Below are 17,634 nucleotides of genomic sequence, written 5' to 3'. Positions count from 1 at the left end.
ACTCCCCTCCCCGGCCTGGCTGCGCAGACGACTACAGGTCTGAGCTGAGGGAGCAGCTACCCCTGATCGTGGGCTCAGCCGCAGCCGGTGTGGTCTGCATTGTGTCCCTGCTGGCCATCTCCATTGTCTGCAGCAGGTATGCCCACTCTCTCATGGACATACCTTTTATTCTCTGATGGATTCATCTGATTGGACAAGCCAGCTTCCAATTAGGCAAGCCCAGTTACATGGGTAGACCTGCTCTGTTGGACACTATTACACATGGTGTATCATGTGACATTATGATGTTCAGGGGAATAATGCTGCCTGATGGGAATTATTACCACTGTCTCACTCCCACTACGATCTCACATTTGTTTGGAAGAAGACCTCAGCTTCTATTGGCTGTCGATCGATCGGGGGCTTGGTTCTTGCCGTGTCTTCAGAAGAGCTGCGTGCTGTGTCTCCGTGTCTTGCAGGAAGCGTGCGTACAGCAAGGAGGCCATCTACAGCGACAAACTGCAGCACTACAGCACAGGCCGTGGTGAGAGCCCCGCACCAGGCACGCCGCCCGCTCTGCTAATCAACGCCTCCTGCCGCTCTACCCCCTCCTCGCCTCACCACTTCGCCCCCTGTGCGCAGAGTCCCCCTCTGTGCACGTTTGCTTCTTAACAGAAAACCCTTCATGCATGCGTGTGGCTGAGGGTAAAAGCCGACGCCGATTGACACATCTCAGTTCCTAACGACGAAGCCCCTGACAGGCCCGGCCGCCAGATGACAGCGGTCAGGCGCCGTAAGAGCAGGAAGCCCGAAGCAGTTTGATCGGACTTTCTGTAGGCGAGCCGTGTTCTCCAGGCACATCCACCCACGGCCCATTAAGCCAGTCTGACAGAGCTCAGCCTCCCCACTTCCTGTAAAAGAGCATGCGTTCTGTCAGAGGAAGCTGCAGCCATCGCAAGCAAACCAACCTGGAGGCGCGGCACAGCACGGTGAAACAGTGGCCACCCCAAGCCATAGTAACAGTACAGAGGCACTTCTGTGTTATTGTTCTCTTAGCACTATGTAACATTTTTTATTTGCTATTTTAAATAGCATATAGCATATGTTATTAGCATATTTTATATGCTAATAAGCTCCTATAAAATTATGAAAGTTCAAAGGAACTTGAGGTTTGCTTTTGATTTGGATTTTTTTTTTACAGAAATGGAATCCGGTGTCAATTGTTTATTATTTTTTTTTATAATTTCAGTATGATTTCAGACTGTTCAGTTGGCTGGTATTTTTAATTAGACAGAGGGACGTTTAACTCACCCCGCTGACCTCTAGCATGCTAATGCTAAATGCACTAAATAAGAACATAGGCCCTGAATTCTGTACGTGAGGGTGAATTAATGCGTAATTAACACCGAGAGGCAGGGTGCAGGCCTATGCCAGTGAGATCAGCAGAAGCACACATGGAATATGTGCATGCCGATTAATTAGGCTTAATGAGGAGCAGGCCTTGACGAAGGAGTGTGTTCATTAGCCATGGTTGCAGGAAGCATTGGTGTAAATGAGGCTGCTGGGGCAGCGGATGAGGGAATGGGGGAGGAAATGATGCCCCACCACCTTGTCTTTTTTAGCACTAAAGAGGTGGTTGCATGGCCTGCCCTTGCGAAGGTGAGAACTTTAGCGATGGAATTAGGATATCGGAGCTGAACAGAGTGCAGTTGTCTTTCCTGGGTACATTTCCTATGAAAGGCTGTCTCTGTAATTCGAATATTTGCAATATTACACAGCACAGCTGTTTCTATCGCTACGAGGTGGCATTGGGGGGGTTAAATGAAAATCCGGAAAAGATCTCTGAGTGTCGCCTTTCGGCATATTGCTGCCTCAGGCCTGGGTCAGGCCGGCTTTGCATGGTCCCGGTTCCCTTTCAGGACAGCACAGGGTGGCCTGAACCATTCATCGATTTTCCAGAGCAAGTGCTTATGGAAGCGACTGAATTATTAACGCGCTTTCCATTTTATCGTTGCGTTATTAAAGAAATGGTTAACGGGGCTGTACTACAGGGATATGTGAAGGTAAACCGCCATGTAAATTATGCATCAGAGTGACTGTGTGATCCTGTGAAAGTACGTCCTGTCCTGACTCAGGCACCAACACACACACACACACACACATCCATCACTCGCCTGCTCCCATCATCCTTGGGTTTGACGAAATCAGCGGGGGGATGGAGAACCATCACAGCGTCAGCAGGGAAACAATCACACACGCTCAAGATGGACATTGGCACCTTGAGCCATAAGGCAGTAGAACATATTACTGAAAAATTTTAGAAAATAAGGATGAATGTGACTGCCCCCCCAGGGCATCTACACAGCCTCCTCAGCTGTGTGGTCATGTTGGGAGGGGACAGAGGGGGGTGTATGTGCCCTTAGCTACCTAAGCTGTATGATCCTTCCAGGTTCTTCACAGCAACTAGCATCTGTTAATCATCGCTGGGCTGATTCATCGCTTAGCATCTGGGCAGCATCACACGGCACATGCACACACATTTATGACATAATTCCCATGATTCTGGGGTTACCTGCGTTGCTGTCTACAGCAGTGTCCGTAGGTATCCCAATTAGCTTAAGACTTTTTTCCAAAATGTGTATGACTAAATGATAACCCCATGTTGTATTCCCTGCTTACCTTCAGGCTCTCCTGGGATGAAGATCTACATTGATCCTTTCACCTATGAGGACCCCAATGAGGCGGTGCGTGAGTTTGCCAAAGAGATTGATGTGTCTTCCGTGAAGATCGAAGAGGTCATTGGTGCTGGTAGGACTCAGATATTCTACTGTGTGTGTTTAGTGTAGCACCAAGCTCAGCCCTCCCTCATTTCTTCATCCGTGTGTCTGTCATTTCTCCAGGAGAGTTTGGGGAGGTGTACAAAGGCCGCCTGAAGCTCCCAGGTAAACGGGAGATCTGTGTGGCCATCAAGACCTTGAAGGCGGGCTACACCGACAAGCAGAGGCGGGACTTCCTGAGCGAGGCCAGCATCATGGGCCAGTTCGAGCACCCCAACATTATCCGCCTGGAGGGTGTGGTGACAAAAAGCCGGCCAGTCATGATCGTCACGGAGTTCATGGAGAATGGGGCCCTAGATTCTTTCCTAAGGGTGGGTGTGAATTATTCACTGGATTAACATGCTATATCACAGAATTGAATTACTATTAATGTATAATTTGTATACTTTTTTGTGTGAAGGGAGGCTCAGTAGGTACTTGTAGGTTGCAAGTACACTTGCAAGCTTGTGGGTTTGGTTCCTGTCCATGTTTGTGTGAGTTTTCTCATAGTATTCTGTCTAAAATGTGGTTAGGTCCTAAACTGCACATACTGAGTATATTTGTGCTCGTTCATGGGCTGTCATCCAGTCTGGGCTGTCCTCTGCTCTCTGTTTGCCGGGATCGCTCTCCATTTTGCTGCAAGCACAAGTTATCGCCTGTGTTTTTAATAAACTCGTTTTAAAACTTAGTACTTGTATCTTCTACTGTTAAGATACTGTTCCATGAGCAGCATCGCAGAAAGGAGGGAGTGAACATGAGTATTAATCGATGTTTGGTCTGCTTTCTGTAATCACGTGGATTGGTTTTCCTTCCGCTTTGATTTACCACTAGTGTGAAAAGGGCGCTTTGAAGCCATTTCTGCCATTTTCCAGCTTTGACTAGAGCCTGTATTGATTTTCCCCATGCTGGCGTCTGTTAGTTTTCGTCCTGTTCAAAGAGGCCTTGCTGACACAATCAGGGGCATAGAGGTCAAAGGTCACAGAGTTGTTACTCACTCAGAGGGAGTTCGACGTACCTGGTAGGATTTTTACGTGCTGTTAAGCTCTTTGGGGAGGGAGATTAAAAAAACACCCTGCAGAATAGAAAGCCTGTCCTTGGATAGCTTTATCAGCTGCTAGGAAAGATGTCTTTTCATTCCTCATGAGACATTTTCTGACACAAAGAAAATGGACAGAGGCAGTAGGATAAAGGGAGTACTCGAGAGTGACGTGAATGTGGCGGTTTCTCACCTCCTGGATGTTTCAGGCACAGTAAAGGGCGTTATTCTGCCATTTAGCAGGGAAAATGACAGAAATATGTCAGTGGTATTCCTAGAGCTTGACTATCTATCCTGTCCATGGTGCACAGTGACTGTAAGGTGTTCGATAGGCATAGGATCCCCAAACTGGAGTTTGGTTTGCTCACTTATTAAGGTTTGTCATGCGGTTATAATGTAAAAAATATCCAGTGTAACAGCAGTTTACTTGTTGAATGTGTAATTTCATCCAAAATGACTATCACTGGATGAGTAACTGTGCATCTATAATGAAGTACTCAGTACACCTCAGACAGGAAGCCATCCAAGTATAAAAAACATTTCTGTCCTAATTTATGCTAAAAGTCATTTTGATATATTTGGACTTCATCCACTTTGACACAGTATTGACATCCCCCGAAGGACAACCGATATTTTTAGATGACTAACAGCACAGTGGGGAGGCCCGCTGATCCACACACAACCCCCATCCCTGCCTTTTTGTGTCCCCCCCTCAGCAAAACGACGGGCAGTTCACAGTGATCCAGCTGGTGGGCATGCTGCGTGGCATCGCCGCCGGCATGAAATACCTGTCAGACACCAGCTACGTGCACCGGGACCTGGCCGCCAGGAACATCCTGGTCAACAGCAACCTGGTGTGCAAGGTGTCCGACTTTGGGCTGTCGCGCTACCTGCAGGACGACACGTCTGACCCCACCTACACCAGCTCTCTGGTAAGCCTTCTTCCTCCTTCTCCTCCTTCTCTCATCTCTCCCTTCTCCTGACCCCAGAAGCCGCCATCGCCTTCCGGCAGTACTCAGTAGTCTCCAGATCGGCTAAGCCGCGCATAACCTTACTCCGATGAGCTCCCACAGCAACGCGGAGGCGGCATCGTTAATTCAGGAGTCACATTCAGCTGACTCGCACCCTCACTCTGACGTTATGGAGACACAGGAAGGCTCCTAATGAGTTGTTTAATAAGAAACCCCATCAGGAAAGGGGTGAGGTGCAGAGCGGCCAAAGGACCCAGGTGCCCTGGCTGCCAGCACAGCAGTCCGGGCCTTGGAGCTCGCCTGTAAGCCTGTTCTTCTTCTCCTCTCCTGGCACAGCCCTCTAGCTGGTTTACCGTCTTTATTTAGCCTGACTGAAAACATTGACTCTGAGCCCGGCTCCTTGGGCATCCATGGCGAGCAGCATGTGCTCTGTTCCAGCTGAGCTCTTTACTAATTTGGTTCACTGAAAATAGTTTCGGAGGCCAATCGCTTATTCTTATTCCGACGGAATGAGTTTGGACACCAGCTGCCATGCATCTGAATGGTTTATCTGAGCCGTCTAAAGGGCTCAATGCTGTGTGGGATTTACGCAGGATTCAAAGTCAGCTGAAGAACAAACATCGGCGCTGCCTTTGTTGAGCTGCTTTGTCGGTCGGGTTGATGGAGAAACTCCTTTGCGTTGGGTAGCCTTGAAGTTCAGTGAGCCACTCACGTTAAAGGTGGGGAGGTATCTGCAGGAGTCTGACACAGGAAATATGAGCTTGGCCTACTGGGAAGGCTGCATTCTGCACAGAAAACAATGGCTCTTCCTTAATTGGAAGCTGAATCGGTGCTGCTTCCTTCCGGTTTATTGATGGCTGTGGGCTCTCTACAGGTAGGAGAAAGACCCCCTCAGTGGTGTGAATACGGGACATGGAGGTGTCTTCGGCGTGGGCTAGCCGCTGATTGCTGTTAAACTGTAAAGAGGCCTGGAAAGCAAACACCTCCAACACACTGCTGCCAAGCAGCACGGCTCCTAGTCCCTCGGGCATTTTCGCTTTGCTTTCTGCATTTTTCCTGTACATTTAAACCTTGACTGCCCATCTGGTCCCCAAAAGAATCCATGCTGAGGGAGAATCAGATTTTCTTACTGTTCTGCTGATCATTCACGAGTCTTTGAACGGACCACGGAGACTCAGCACAGTCCTGCTGATCCTTCTTCCTCGCTGATCCATCCACCCCACTCATGTTCCTACCCCGCCCACCCCCCTACCTGCTGATATTCCCACCCCACTGATCCTCCAGAACGGCTTATGCACCTGTCCAGCTGATCCTCCTGTGTGAAAATTTTCGTGCCACAAAAGCGATAGACCTGTTTAGCAACAGGCTGTGAGAGGGCTGTGGACCACCGCGGACCAAACGACTCAAAATTACCAGGGGGGACAATCGTACTCGGGCCCGGTTCTCGGCAACCATGCCTAGTGTGAGTACACCCTTAGGCTTAGAAGTGAAACCGGACCCTCCAAAGAGCATTGTGTAATTAGGCCTGGTTTCATGCTGAGAACAGGTGTGCGACTCTTCGCTGGTTGGGCTCTGTTCGCCTCATGCGAACACTCAGGCCCCACCCACCCGTGCATATGCTCAGAGAGTATCGTACTGTCAGGGTAGTTCAGCGCTCTCGCTAATTAGGGGCCGAAGATCATTCTGAGCTGGCTGTAGCCATATGGTTTCCAGTTGGGTGACAATAACGAAACTGACCACCCACAGATTTAGTGTGTAGGCCTGTTAGAATAGCCGAACAAATGCTTTATTTTTTTGTATGTTTGACAGCTGAAATTGTTTCATAGGCCAGCTGTGTGCCAAGTGCTTTCAGAGTCCAAATTACTAACACTGCCGCCACTTTTATACCAATGGTCATAAGGCTCTATACATTTCACTGTTTTTTGGGTTATCGCTTTGCTTGCATTTTTCTGGTGACAGGTTTGGGAGTGTACCCCTGGTGATCACGCTGGGGGGTAACTGTGTCACCATCGCTCCAAGCTTCTGCTGCTGATGCTGAAAGCCTCAGCACTTCTCATGAGAGACGGGCTCCTAGACTGCAGCATCACAATTCCCCCTTGAGTTTGGTATTCTGTGGCTGAAGCAGAGAAGCCCCTGATGAACTGGAGCTGACAAGCTAATCAGGCGTTAGATGCACTGAGTATCGATGGCCACTGCAGAGAGAGCCAGGCTACAGGTGGGGGGTGGAAAGGCTACCCAGAGGAGGCGGAAAAACACTGCAGTCAAACGTGAGCACTGGGTAGAAACACAGTGCAACCAAACGTGAGCACTGGGTAGAAACACAGTGCAACCAAACGTGAGCACTGGGTAGAAACACAGTGCAACCAAACATGAGCATTATCAGCCTCACTCTGACCCTTCCTAGTATCCGGCTTTAAAGTGACGGGGGCCTGGGCGAATCCCCAGCATTCCTCATATTTGGCATGATGGATGAAGCTGCCAGAGAGGATGGCAGCTTCCATTACAGACCTCGCCGGTGCAATGGCATCTCAGATGGAAAGCAACACAGTGGCTCTGTGTCATGGCCAGCTCGCCCCGCACACTGCGTTGCCTTGATTACCCGCCGTCTCCTTCCCGCTCCATCGTCAGCTTTCAGTGCTCCCAGCCGCGTCCCCAACCCGGAGAGGATTGAATGAATATTAAAGTGGAAGATTATGCTGAGCCAAAGGCGTGGCAAACATCTGTTTGGTCTCCGAACACCATTGTTTGTATTTCAGTCTGCTGCCCGCATGGCTGTCAGCTTTTACACAGCGGGGTGGGGGCCTCACCTCCGGGGTAATGGGTTCAAATCCTGCCCCAGGATCTGTGCATATGCTTTTGGTGTTTATGTGCTTCCTAGGATAGGCTCCAATCTCTCTGTGACTGTATACTGGATTAGCTATGGAAAAAAGCTGCATGTTGAAGGCCTTTCAGATAGCAGAACCTGCATCCTCCCTGTTGACGTCCCTGTTGATTTAGCAGACGCTTTTTTTCATAAGCAGCATGAGGGAGGTTTATGGCCAGCCAGCATCCAGCAGTCCAACAGTGATATGATTATTTTGCAAATATCACTAAGCTGAGGGATTCAAACCCACAGCCTCCCGGACAGAGATCCCTAACCTGCTAAGTTGTCCCTGCCATAGACCTTAACCACCCTACTGTTTGTTTAGACCAACTTTAAGCCGTGCCATCCTACTAGTGAAGCAAAACCTCTTCAAATAAACCTCTAACCAGTGCCGTTAAGCGGGATCACCTGTCTGATTAATGCTGGCAGACACGTATCAGGCTGGGGGGCCGGTGGATCCCCATCTGTGCTCTGCTGCATCCTCTGTGTGTGTGTTTACAGCAGATTGTCACAGTTCTTTCATGTTAAAAACAAAGGAAAGTGAAAGAGCCACTTTTCCCTTTAAATTCCAGTGTTGACTAACAGAATAAAAGGATTATTCACCTGATTCGGGGAGTCTGATCTGCTTTCAGCAAGGCGGCTGCTATTTTTTCTTTCGTCTGGCGGTTCTTCACGGTGGTGAGTCGTCCGCTTCGCGGGAGCTTTGGGTCTTTGTTAAGCTCAGTCCTTTCTCTCGCGCTCCCTCTTTTCTGCATCTCTCTCGCTGCCTGCCGGATGCGACCCTGAAATTAAAATATGCATGTGAGGTGCGTGTGATGTCCTGTGATGTGCACGCAGCTTCGGGTGGGATGAATTTTTCAATGGGTAATTTTCAGAGACCTCCTTACCGTTCCACATTTACGGTTTTCTAATATGACTCCCAGAGTTGGTAATGTGTTAGTTAGGGGCTTTGCATTTCATTGAACGAGCCTCTCTTTTACGAATCAGTTATCCTCACCGTAAGTAGCTGGAGGCTTGTCCCACCCTACCACCCATAATCCTTTGTGTGGCCAGGGCTCTCAGTCTCAGTGCCTCCCTGTTAGTGTCCCCCGTTGGGCCTCATCCATGTACGATGACACCAGCGCTTACCTGTTTCCCTCTGCTGTAAGTTCTGATGGGAACACAGCCTGTAAACACACAATGATGTGTTTTTAAACCTCACTACCCCACTCTGACAAGGCTCCAGACCCCCGTATGCATCCTCCATCTCCCACACTTTCGGCAACGTCACGGAAGCTGCCTTCTCCTGCGTTTAGTTACATGTCTGCCCGCTATCTACTCGGCTCCTCAGCAGCCGCATTATGAAGTTGCGGTTGGGCAGCGCCCCCTACCCCCCGCAGCGTTAATTACAGCTGCACACGCTGTGCTCCCAGCAGTGCCGGTGGTGCGCTTTGCTTTCCAGATGACTGGATCCGTGGGTGATGAGCAGAGCTGCGTCCCACCTGCTGCTGGAGAGGCTAGGGGATACCGGGGTGGGGGGGGGGGGGCGGGGGGATATTGGGGTTATATCTTGTACGTCATGTGATGGAGGTGGAGTAGGGTTTCCCATCACAGTACGAGGACTGCAGGCCTGCCGGCATGGATCCCTTCGCAGCACCAAACGGGAGACACCTTGTGTTAATCAGCATCTTTAAGGAGATGCCATTTCCTGGATCTGGCGTGCAGAGGCGTGTGGAGATGAGCAGGTGCGTCGGGAATGTTAAACCCGACTTCTGTCGGTCTCCATCAGCATGAGACGTCACGCCACCAAGCAGCTGCGCCGGTAACGGCGGGCGGCTGAGGCCGGGGTCTGCTCCCGATTTGTCTTCAGGAGGTCTGTGGTGGGTGTGACGGAAATGGATGCCAATTAGCTTAATTTACACACATCCTCTTTGATTTGCTCTAATAATCCACTGTGCGTGCGGATTATTCAAATCCCATGGCTGCGGAATAAGCATGTCACTGTAGGACCATAGAGCAAGACTCTTAACCCCAAAATGTGAGATGTGCCCATATTAAAGTTTGTTGTACTTGAAAAAAGTGTTCAACTTTTCGGCTGATTGGCCTTATGCCCCTAAAAAGTGATTCATGTGGACCATGTTGATGACCCGTCCACCCTGTGGGCTAACGGAGGTATTGGCCAGTGGGGGGAGCCCATACACACCTTCTCCCTCTGCACATAATGACAGGGAGGGAAGATCCCAGTGCGCTGGACAGCGCCGGAAGCAATCGCCTACAGGAAGTTCACGTCGGCCAGCGACGCGTGGAGCTACGGCATCGTCATGTGGGAGGTGATGTCGTACGGCGAGCGGCCGTACTGGGACATGAGCAACCAGGACGTGAGTTTCCGGGGGTCTTTCTGTAACACCGGGGTCTCGGGGCGCCATTTTTGAATTCTTGCCATCTGCTGATCTCGAGGCTGACCCATTGTTCTGAGGGCACTCCCATTCAGTAACCATTCTACCCAGTAACACCAGTACTCAGTCCCATTTCATTTGTTCAGACCTACCCCCTAAATCTCACACTGACTAACCCTTTCCCAGGCCGATTCCAGTCATAGCCATTTCTGTGCTTTGCTCGACCCCCCCAGGTCATCAACGCCATCGAGCAGGACTACCGGCTGCCCCCGCCCATGGACTGCCCCGCCTCCCTGCATCAGCTCATGCTCGACTGCTGGCAGAAGGAGCGCAGCGCCCGGCCGCGATTCACCGACATCGTCAGCACACTGGACAAGCTGATCCGCAACCCGGGCAGCCTGAAGGGCCTGGCCACCATGCCGGCCGTGTGAGCAACTCGTGATTAAACAAGCGTGTAATTCCTACAGACACACCCAAACGCGCGCAAAAGTCTTAGCTGTTTGTCCGGGTAGTTAGTGTATATTTGCTCATAAACAACACAATTTAAAATTAGAATATTTGCACATGAAGAGTAACAATAAAAAACAAAACAAAAACTGCACAAATTTCTTCTGTTCTCCAGAATGTTCCAGACATCTTGCTGACATCTTCTCATTTCCCAAACCTCTCCTTAGAGGCACCTCAGCTGTTCCATGTATTTGCTAAATTTCACCACCAGCTCAATTAATTAACTTAAGCAGTTAAGTAACTTGAGGTATCGATTTGCCAAACACGGCATGCTAATGGCGGAGTCAAAAAATACACCGAGCGGTTGTTGTAAGTACTGGGGCACCTTCAGGAGAGGTTTTGATACGACTCGATACACTTTCACAGACGTATCCTCGTTTTTGCGTAGTACCTCGCCTAGTGTGCTCACCTAGATACACATGCTACGGAAAGGCAGCTGCAGTCTGGTAGTAATGTTACTATGCTATGGTCTATCCTGTCTGTGGGATGCTATGCTAATGGTCGTAGCAGCTGGCTGATGCTCTGCACATTTTTGCTGCCCCTTCAGGCCCTCGCAGCCCTTGTTGGATCGCTCCGTGCCGGATTTTAGCTCCGTCACTTCAGTGGAGGATTGGCTGAGCGCCATCCAGATGAGTCAGTACAGAGATAACCTCCTGGACTGCGGCTTTAACTCCCTGCCGCTGGTGGCAGAGATGACCTCCGAGTGAGTGCGCCGCCACCGCTCAGCTTCCTGTCTGGTCACCGGCACTTCCTGTTTGTGCCCCGTCTCCCTCACATTCCGGCTCCCCGAGTGTTTCATCATCCTGCCTTATATCTTGTCACCGTTTCCGTCTCATCATCTCTCAGCTTCCTGTGTCATGCTTCCTCCTTTTTCCTGTCATCATAGTTTCTCCATATTCCAGCTTCCTGACCTGTCAGAACTGTCATTTAAATAGATGGCGCCAAATGTTTCACCACTAACGTAACACTCATTTTTAAAGACAAAAAACACACATGCGGGGGATGTTTTATTCATGTGACTGTAGGCAGTGTTGGTCTCTGCTATGAAAGTGTACAGTGAGCCAGCCCCATCAGCAGGGACGGTGGAAACTTGTCAGAGAGCCCGGCAGCTCGGGGGGGCTCAGCTTGCCACATCTCGCGTCTCTTTGGACGACTCCGTCACGGAGGCGCCATCCAGCACCTTCCCCCGTCTGCTGTGTTCAGATGGAGAACTGGAGGGAGGGGTGGCTTCAAGGATGGACATGGAAGTGAGAGGCAGAGGTGGGATGAGAGAGAAGAGCAGTTGACAGGGACTGAGGGACGAGGCCATCAGAAAGCTGGCAGTCACCTAGGTAACTCGCTGGAGAGATAGAGCTGCATGCGAGTGGCTTGGCTTCCTGGGAAACTTGAAATAAATTATACAGGGGATGGCAGACGGATGAAACAATGGCGTGTTCTGCTGCAGAGCGGAAAGGCAGCCCGAGCGCCGCAGTCTGTGAAATGCAGATGAGCTTGCCGCTGCTGGCTGCATTTGGCGGCAGGTGAAGCAGTGCTCTGATGAAGCCGCCCCCGCTGGTGAGACTCTAGGCCCCAGGTCATAGCATCTGACGACGCGGTCTTACCTAAAACCCTCCCGCAGTTACGGCAATGACCGTGGGTATCGACTTTAAAATCACGTGATTTTAAAGCCCGTTTCGGAGAATGAAGGATCCATTTCTTGAGAGTTTGTTGGTGTTTTTTTTCCTGATGCAGAGTAATTGCAGGAAAACATCTCCAAATGTTTTTTTTTTTTTTGGCAATTACGGTATCAATGTTGAGTGGTATTAGCATGTGAATGTGGATGACAGGAAGCCATCTTGTGGGAACGCATGCGTGTCTGTCCTGTCTTTATACATCTTCTTGTTCCTGCTCAGCAATGAGATGTGCGCATCCCCAGGTGGCTGAAGATCTCCGGCGACGCGGCCTGAAAGCAATTTGGTAAATGTGATGAGGCTCGAGGCTTCAGCTGGCTTCCGAAAAACATTCCGTGTCTTTATGCCTCTTGCAGGGACCTCTTGAGGGTGGGAGTGACTCTGGCGGGCCACCAGAAGAAGATCCTCCACAGCATCCAGGCCATGAGGGTGCAGGCAAGCCAGTCCCCGACTGCTACGGCATGACTAGAGGGGGCGCTGTGCCCTGGGGGGGGCACCCGCAGGAGTCCCCTGGATACCCCCCACGTCAGACAGTACAGCAGGGTGGAGACTATTGTCCTCATCTGAACATCCCCACATCCGTCACTTCCACAGCCGGGGCCTCGGCCCAGAGCCATATCAATGGACCAGAACCAAGCTCACAAAGTAAAGAGAACAATAACAGAAGCTATAGACAGAAGTCCACATTCCACTGATGTAAAGAAGTATCACTGATACCAAGTCTTTGGAGTAACCCTATTTTTTGGGTTTGTTCCTCTTTTGGATGGACTTTTCTTCTTTTCCCCCTCATTTTTTTGGGACACTGTGTTTAAAAAGAGAAAACCTGCTTTAGATGTTCTTACGTTTTTTTTCGACATCCAGTGTGATGCTGAGTTCTAGTTTCTTCCCAGTGAACCAATAGCTGAACCTGAGGAACTTATATAAATATATCCAAAAATATGTGCGTATGGCTATATATATATATATATATATATATATATATATATATATATCCATATATATGTCCATACATACATAAATATAGAAAGATAACTAAAGTAAGTCTTCATATTGAAGGTGATTCTGTAATAATTATATATGTGTGTGTGAGGGAGTGCGTTCCCAGCTTGGATTTTTTGCGTTCTTTGTGTTATGTGTGGATTAAGACTCCTGTATTATAGCTTGCCGCCATGCTGTGTAACTGGGCGGCACGAGTATGTTCTGCTCTATTCTTACTATGAAGAAAACTACAACTGAGAACGAACATTACCTTGGACTATACTGTACAAAATTATTGTGTATAAGAATACTCCACAAGGGGGAAATGAGAGTTCTGGCTTCTCCGACTGTACGTTGTTGAGATCATGCTGGAGCTTGCTGGTTATTACTGGCACAGGATTGTGATAAAGACATTATTTCACTTTTGCACATCTCTCTCTTCCTGCTGGAAGGGGCTCGCCTCAGAAGATCTCAGCGCTTCGCCTGGAGCTCCGGTATGTATCTGACGCTCTCTCTAATGCCATCACTGTGACGCAGGTGGAGCGAACCTCCTTATTCACTTGCTCTGTGGAGCTGTGTGCTTTCTGCTTGCTTCTGCCTGCCCTCGGCTTATCAGCGGCTGGTTTGATGTCGTCTTGACAGTAGAAGGGATCCAGTAGAAGCGCCTAGTTAATATGTGCCTCTTAATGTTTCAGTGTGTGTCACGCACAAGTCTTCTCCACTCGAACCGGATTCAGTAGCTACAATATCCCTGTAGCTAGAAGCATCATATTATGGTTCTTGTCTATTTAATAGGTTTTGACCTTTCTCTGCAAGATAGGCATGTTTTCAATCTGGAGTGTCTTTCCTGTAGTATATGTTGCTGTAGTTAGAAATGGTTTATTTCCAGATGTCATCTTCTAGTCTTCTAGTTAAATATACCCTTATAACCCTTAAATAAGGAATTGAAGCATTAAAATAAATTGGCTGTATGGTATGTAGTGACAGTTTAGTCACTGTTCAGTCCTAGCAAAGTGTTTCATATGCACAATGTTTTGGCAACACGTTTTTTTTTTTTTTTTTTTTAATAGTTACAATGCAATACATGGAAACAGATGCACTGACGTCACAGCAAACATAATTTCAAATGAAAAGGGAAAAAATGGGAGTGAAATATGGTGATTTGGGAATGAGGTCACATGAACGAGGTCCCATTTACCAGTAGACAGTGAAGGAACACAAAATAAATTTCCATGATTTATAAAGGGATGGAATATTGCATCTTATGTGTCAATGAGTCATAATAGAATTAACTGTCTATGAAGCTGTTTTAATTAACTCTGATGACCTCCCATTCAGCACGCCTGTGTGTTGCCTAACAGGAAGTCCCAGGAAGTGTTGATTAGTAAGCCATCTTGGGCAAATGTGAGTTTGCGCTGCTGGCATTCTCCATTAGTAATGCATCTTGTTTTTATTTAATTTTGACTGGGTAGGATACTTTTTCTCAGATGCACCACGAACATAAATGATGCATGTGTTAATTACAGGGCAGGGTGTGAGCCCATTGTTCTTGATCACCCCCTACTGGGCAAATTCCACACAAGCAAAGCAGTCGATCACTGCCCGTGAAGTCAGTTTAACACTTTCCCTGTGTGGATAAATGATGGCAAATCCCTTCACATTGATTTCAGAGTAAATGCACAACGCAGACAAGGACTTTTTATGGGCAGGGTAACTGGATAAAAAAGACCTTCCTGGATGTAGTTTGGCAAAGGGAATTTAATAATAGGCTGTTACTGCACTGTTCTCCTACGGTGGTATTGCTATGCAGTCCATTGCAAGTATAGCTGCAAGGAGATCTGACGCAGTTATAAACATAACCTTTAAAATAAATGTATAGAAACCGCAAGAGGAACTCTGGCAGATAGATCATTTCGGGACCTCCATGTTTTCTGATGCTTAACAGTCTGAAAATGATGGATATCTCCACAAAGATGTATGTGGATAGGTCCAGTGGATTAGAAGGAAATTACAGGGTAACATTTCCATATAGGAGACATATTTGATTAGGACTTATAATAATAAATAATATCATAAGGAATTTTGAGAAATTAAATGGCAAACATTTCAAGCAATATTACTTCCAGATTTGAAACTGCTTTCATTTAATTCAGGAAGAGATATGTTTTATTGAAAGTGCCAAATCAATAGAAGAAATGGTTTAGGCAATACAGTGTCTGGCCAAATTTATTATGACGACTATACCCAAAGGGTGTTTTTCTGTGTAAATTAACTGTCATAAAAGAATATCATTTATCATATGCACTGCTTGTTTATATGATGGGAAACAGTTCCCTTTGAGCAATACAGTAAAGGTTGCTTGTCAGGAGGGCCAATTATTTTTAATAATGTTTGATTTCAATTTAAGCGCAGTTCCACTCCAAAACAAAATTTGTAAGGCTTCCATATTTGATAGCGTGTTTTTGAATAGTGTCTTTTAAAACATCAGTCTTAAACCAAAACACAATGTTTCATCTGTAAAATAGCCTCCCAGCTAACAGGGAACGTTCGCAGAACTTTAACATTATTTAATGACCTTCTCGAAGTTGAGAGAGAAGGTTCTTAGTGTGAATGGAGCTATATTTCCACATTTTACATTCTAGCAAAGGTTCTGTCAATATTAGCACGAGAACATTATTACCTTAACATCCTTTTAACATAATAAAACTGTTAGTTTATAAAACTGCTATATGTGAATACTGCAAGCACGCTAACCCAGCCATGACCTTTGATGTGTAAAGTGACAGTGTTACCGCCCACTTTACCATGCGCTGCATTTATCTTTGTCAGCCTTAGGTGTAGTAGTGGGAGAACATTCTGGAAATATCAAAATCAGAATCAGAATTCACTTTATTGGCCAGGTACAACTGGATATCAGGAAATCAGGAAAATTGGACACTTTGGACGTTTCCGTATGTTAATCATAATCAGGAAATGTACCTGAATGAAAAGTTGTTAGCTGGACTGTTGTCTAAAATTCTCAAAGACCCTGCAAGTTTATTGCTTCACGTAGGAGCAATTTTCCTAGAAAATGTGTGCAAAGCAGAAGCTCAGCTTTGGTACAATATGTGCTGTTATATTAAAGTGCTCTGCCTCTTAGGGCAGTTTAGCTCCTGAAGGCCGCCAGCCAAATAAAGATCAAAAACCGCATTTTCACAAAAATATATACACATTATAAGTCGCATTTTGATTAGGCTTCACAATGTTTCTATAAAAAGCACCAAATCCACAAAAGTTTGGAAGAAAAACAACTTTGATTATAGGGTTTGTGTATGGCACCCTAATTATGAGCACTGCTCTGAGATGGCAAAGGTGTAAACTAAACCTGATAGCCAGCTGACTTGGGGCAGTTCTCCTGGTAAACGATTATGTTTAAGCACTATTAATTAGCACAACAAAAACTTGCTAGTTTTATTGTATTAATTTATTCCTAGCAGGATACATCCACTTTAATATCACAGCGCATGTAGCTAATTTATTCAATTTATTTCAGACCTCTGTGGGGAAAAAAAAAGAATACAAGCACTATAATCATAAAAGAACAGGAGTGAATAAATGAGAAAATTACTGGGGAGCGGAATGCTAGATATGAAGCAGAAATAGTGCCTCTGGTTTGTTAACAATGTGGGTAGACAGAAAAAATATTATGCATATTTATTTTTATAATAAACTTTATGGGGGCCTTGGCGGCTCCCAATGTTGCCTCTCACCTCATGGGGGCTGGAGTCTCTCCCTTTACACTATGTGGGGTTTGCTCCAGGTCCTCTGGTTTCCTCTAAAGACACACAAGTAGGTGAACTGGTGTCTCTAAATGATTATAATACAGCCCCCACCCCCAGAGGTCTAGTTCCTGTAAGTCGGGTTAGGAACAGTCTTCCACGGCTTTATCTTTTAAAAAGCAATTAGCACTTGCCAGTTCTAACGGGGGACAGAGAGAATTCCAGCCCTTTACATGACCCTCCAAGGGCCAGAGGTCCCAACCACAAGTAGAAGTTCACCAGTGTTTCTTAAACCTGGTCCTCACAGTTTAGCATAATGCTTGTTTCATGTCCCCCTGGCCTTTTAATTACTTAGCAGTGTCAATTTAGTTATTGATTGATTGGCTTGCTTAGGTTTCAATTTTTTAACATGTTTTTAAGCTTTCACAAGCATAATAGTTACTCGATGTTTCTGTTAACTTTAGGGTTGACCTCTTAGTTTTACAAGTCTTCATCACTATTTTTAATCAGTTTTAACTCAGTTGTTGCCCTTAAATCATTGATTATTCCAAATAAAATGCTTAATGTAGTATGTTTTAAATTTAATAGATTTCCTGGCCTAAATACAGCAGCTATTGTATTAAAGTAAATATATTCCAGCCTAGGAAGGCAGTACATATTCTGTGCCTTGATTGGTTATGT

General features: G+C 47.0%; 1 protein-coding gene across 2 annotated transcripts in view; it reads left to right on the top strand.

Moving 5' to 3' along the window:
• The window catches only part of LOC111847641 (ephrin type-B receptor 1-B), a 119,350-nt gene that overhangs the window by 100,046 nt on the left and 1,670 nt on the right, over positions 1–17,634 (top strand). The window contains exons 8-16 of one of the 2 annotated variants that reach the window (XM_023819016.2): positions 28–136; positions 459–523; positions 2,665–2,787; positions 2,880–3,127; positions 4,548–4,763; positions 9,873–10,022; positions 10,274–10,467; positions 11,095–11,250; positions 12,574–13,689. In XM_023819016.2, coding sequence (XP_023674784.1) covers positions 28–136; positions 459–523; positions 2,665–2,787; positions 2,880–3,127; positions 4,548–4,763; positions 9,873–10,022; positions 10,274–10,467; positions 11,095–11,250; positions 12,574–12,682 — 1,370 coding nt within the window. In that variant the 3' untranslated portion in view covers positions 12,683–13,689. The other variant, XM_023819017.2, reaches the window with a different exon arrangement.

This window comes from Paramormyrops kingsleyae, chromosome 21, assembly GCF_048594095.1.
Source record: "Paramormyrops kingsleyae isolate MSU_618 chromosome 21, PKINGS_0.4, whole genome shotgun sequence".
Taxonomy (NCBI): Eukaryota; Metazoa; Chordata; class Actinopteri; order Osteoglossiformes; family Mormyridae; genus Paramormyrops; species Paramormyrops kingsleyae.
This window is presented reverse-complemented; position numbering and strand designations above follow the sequence as displayed.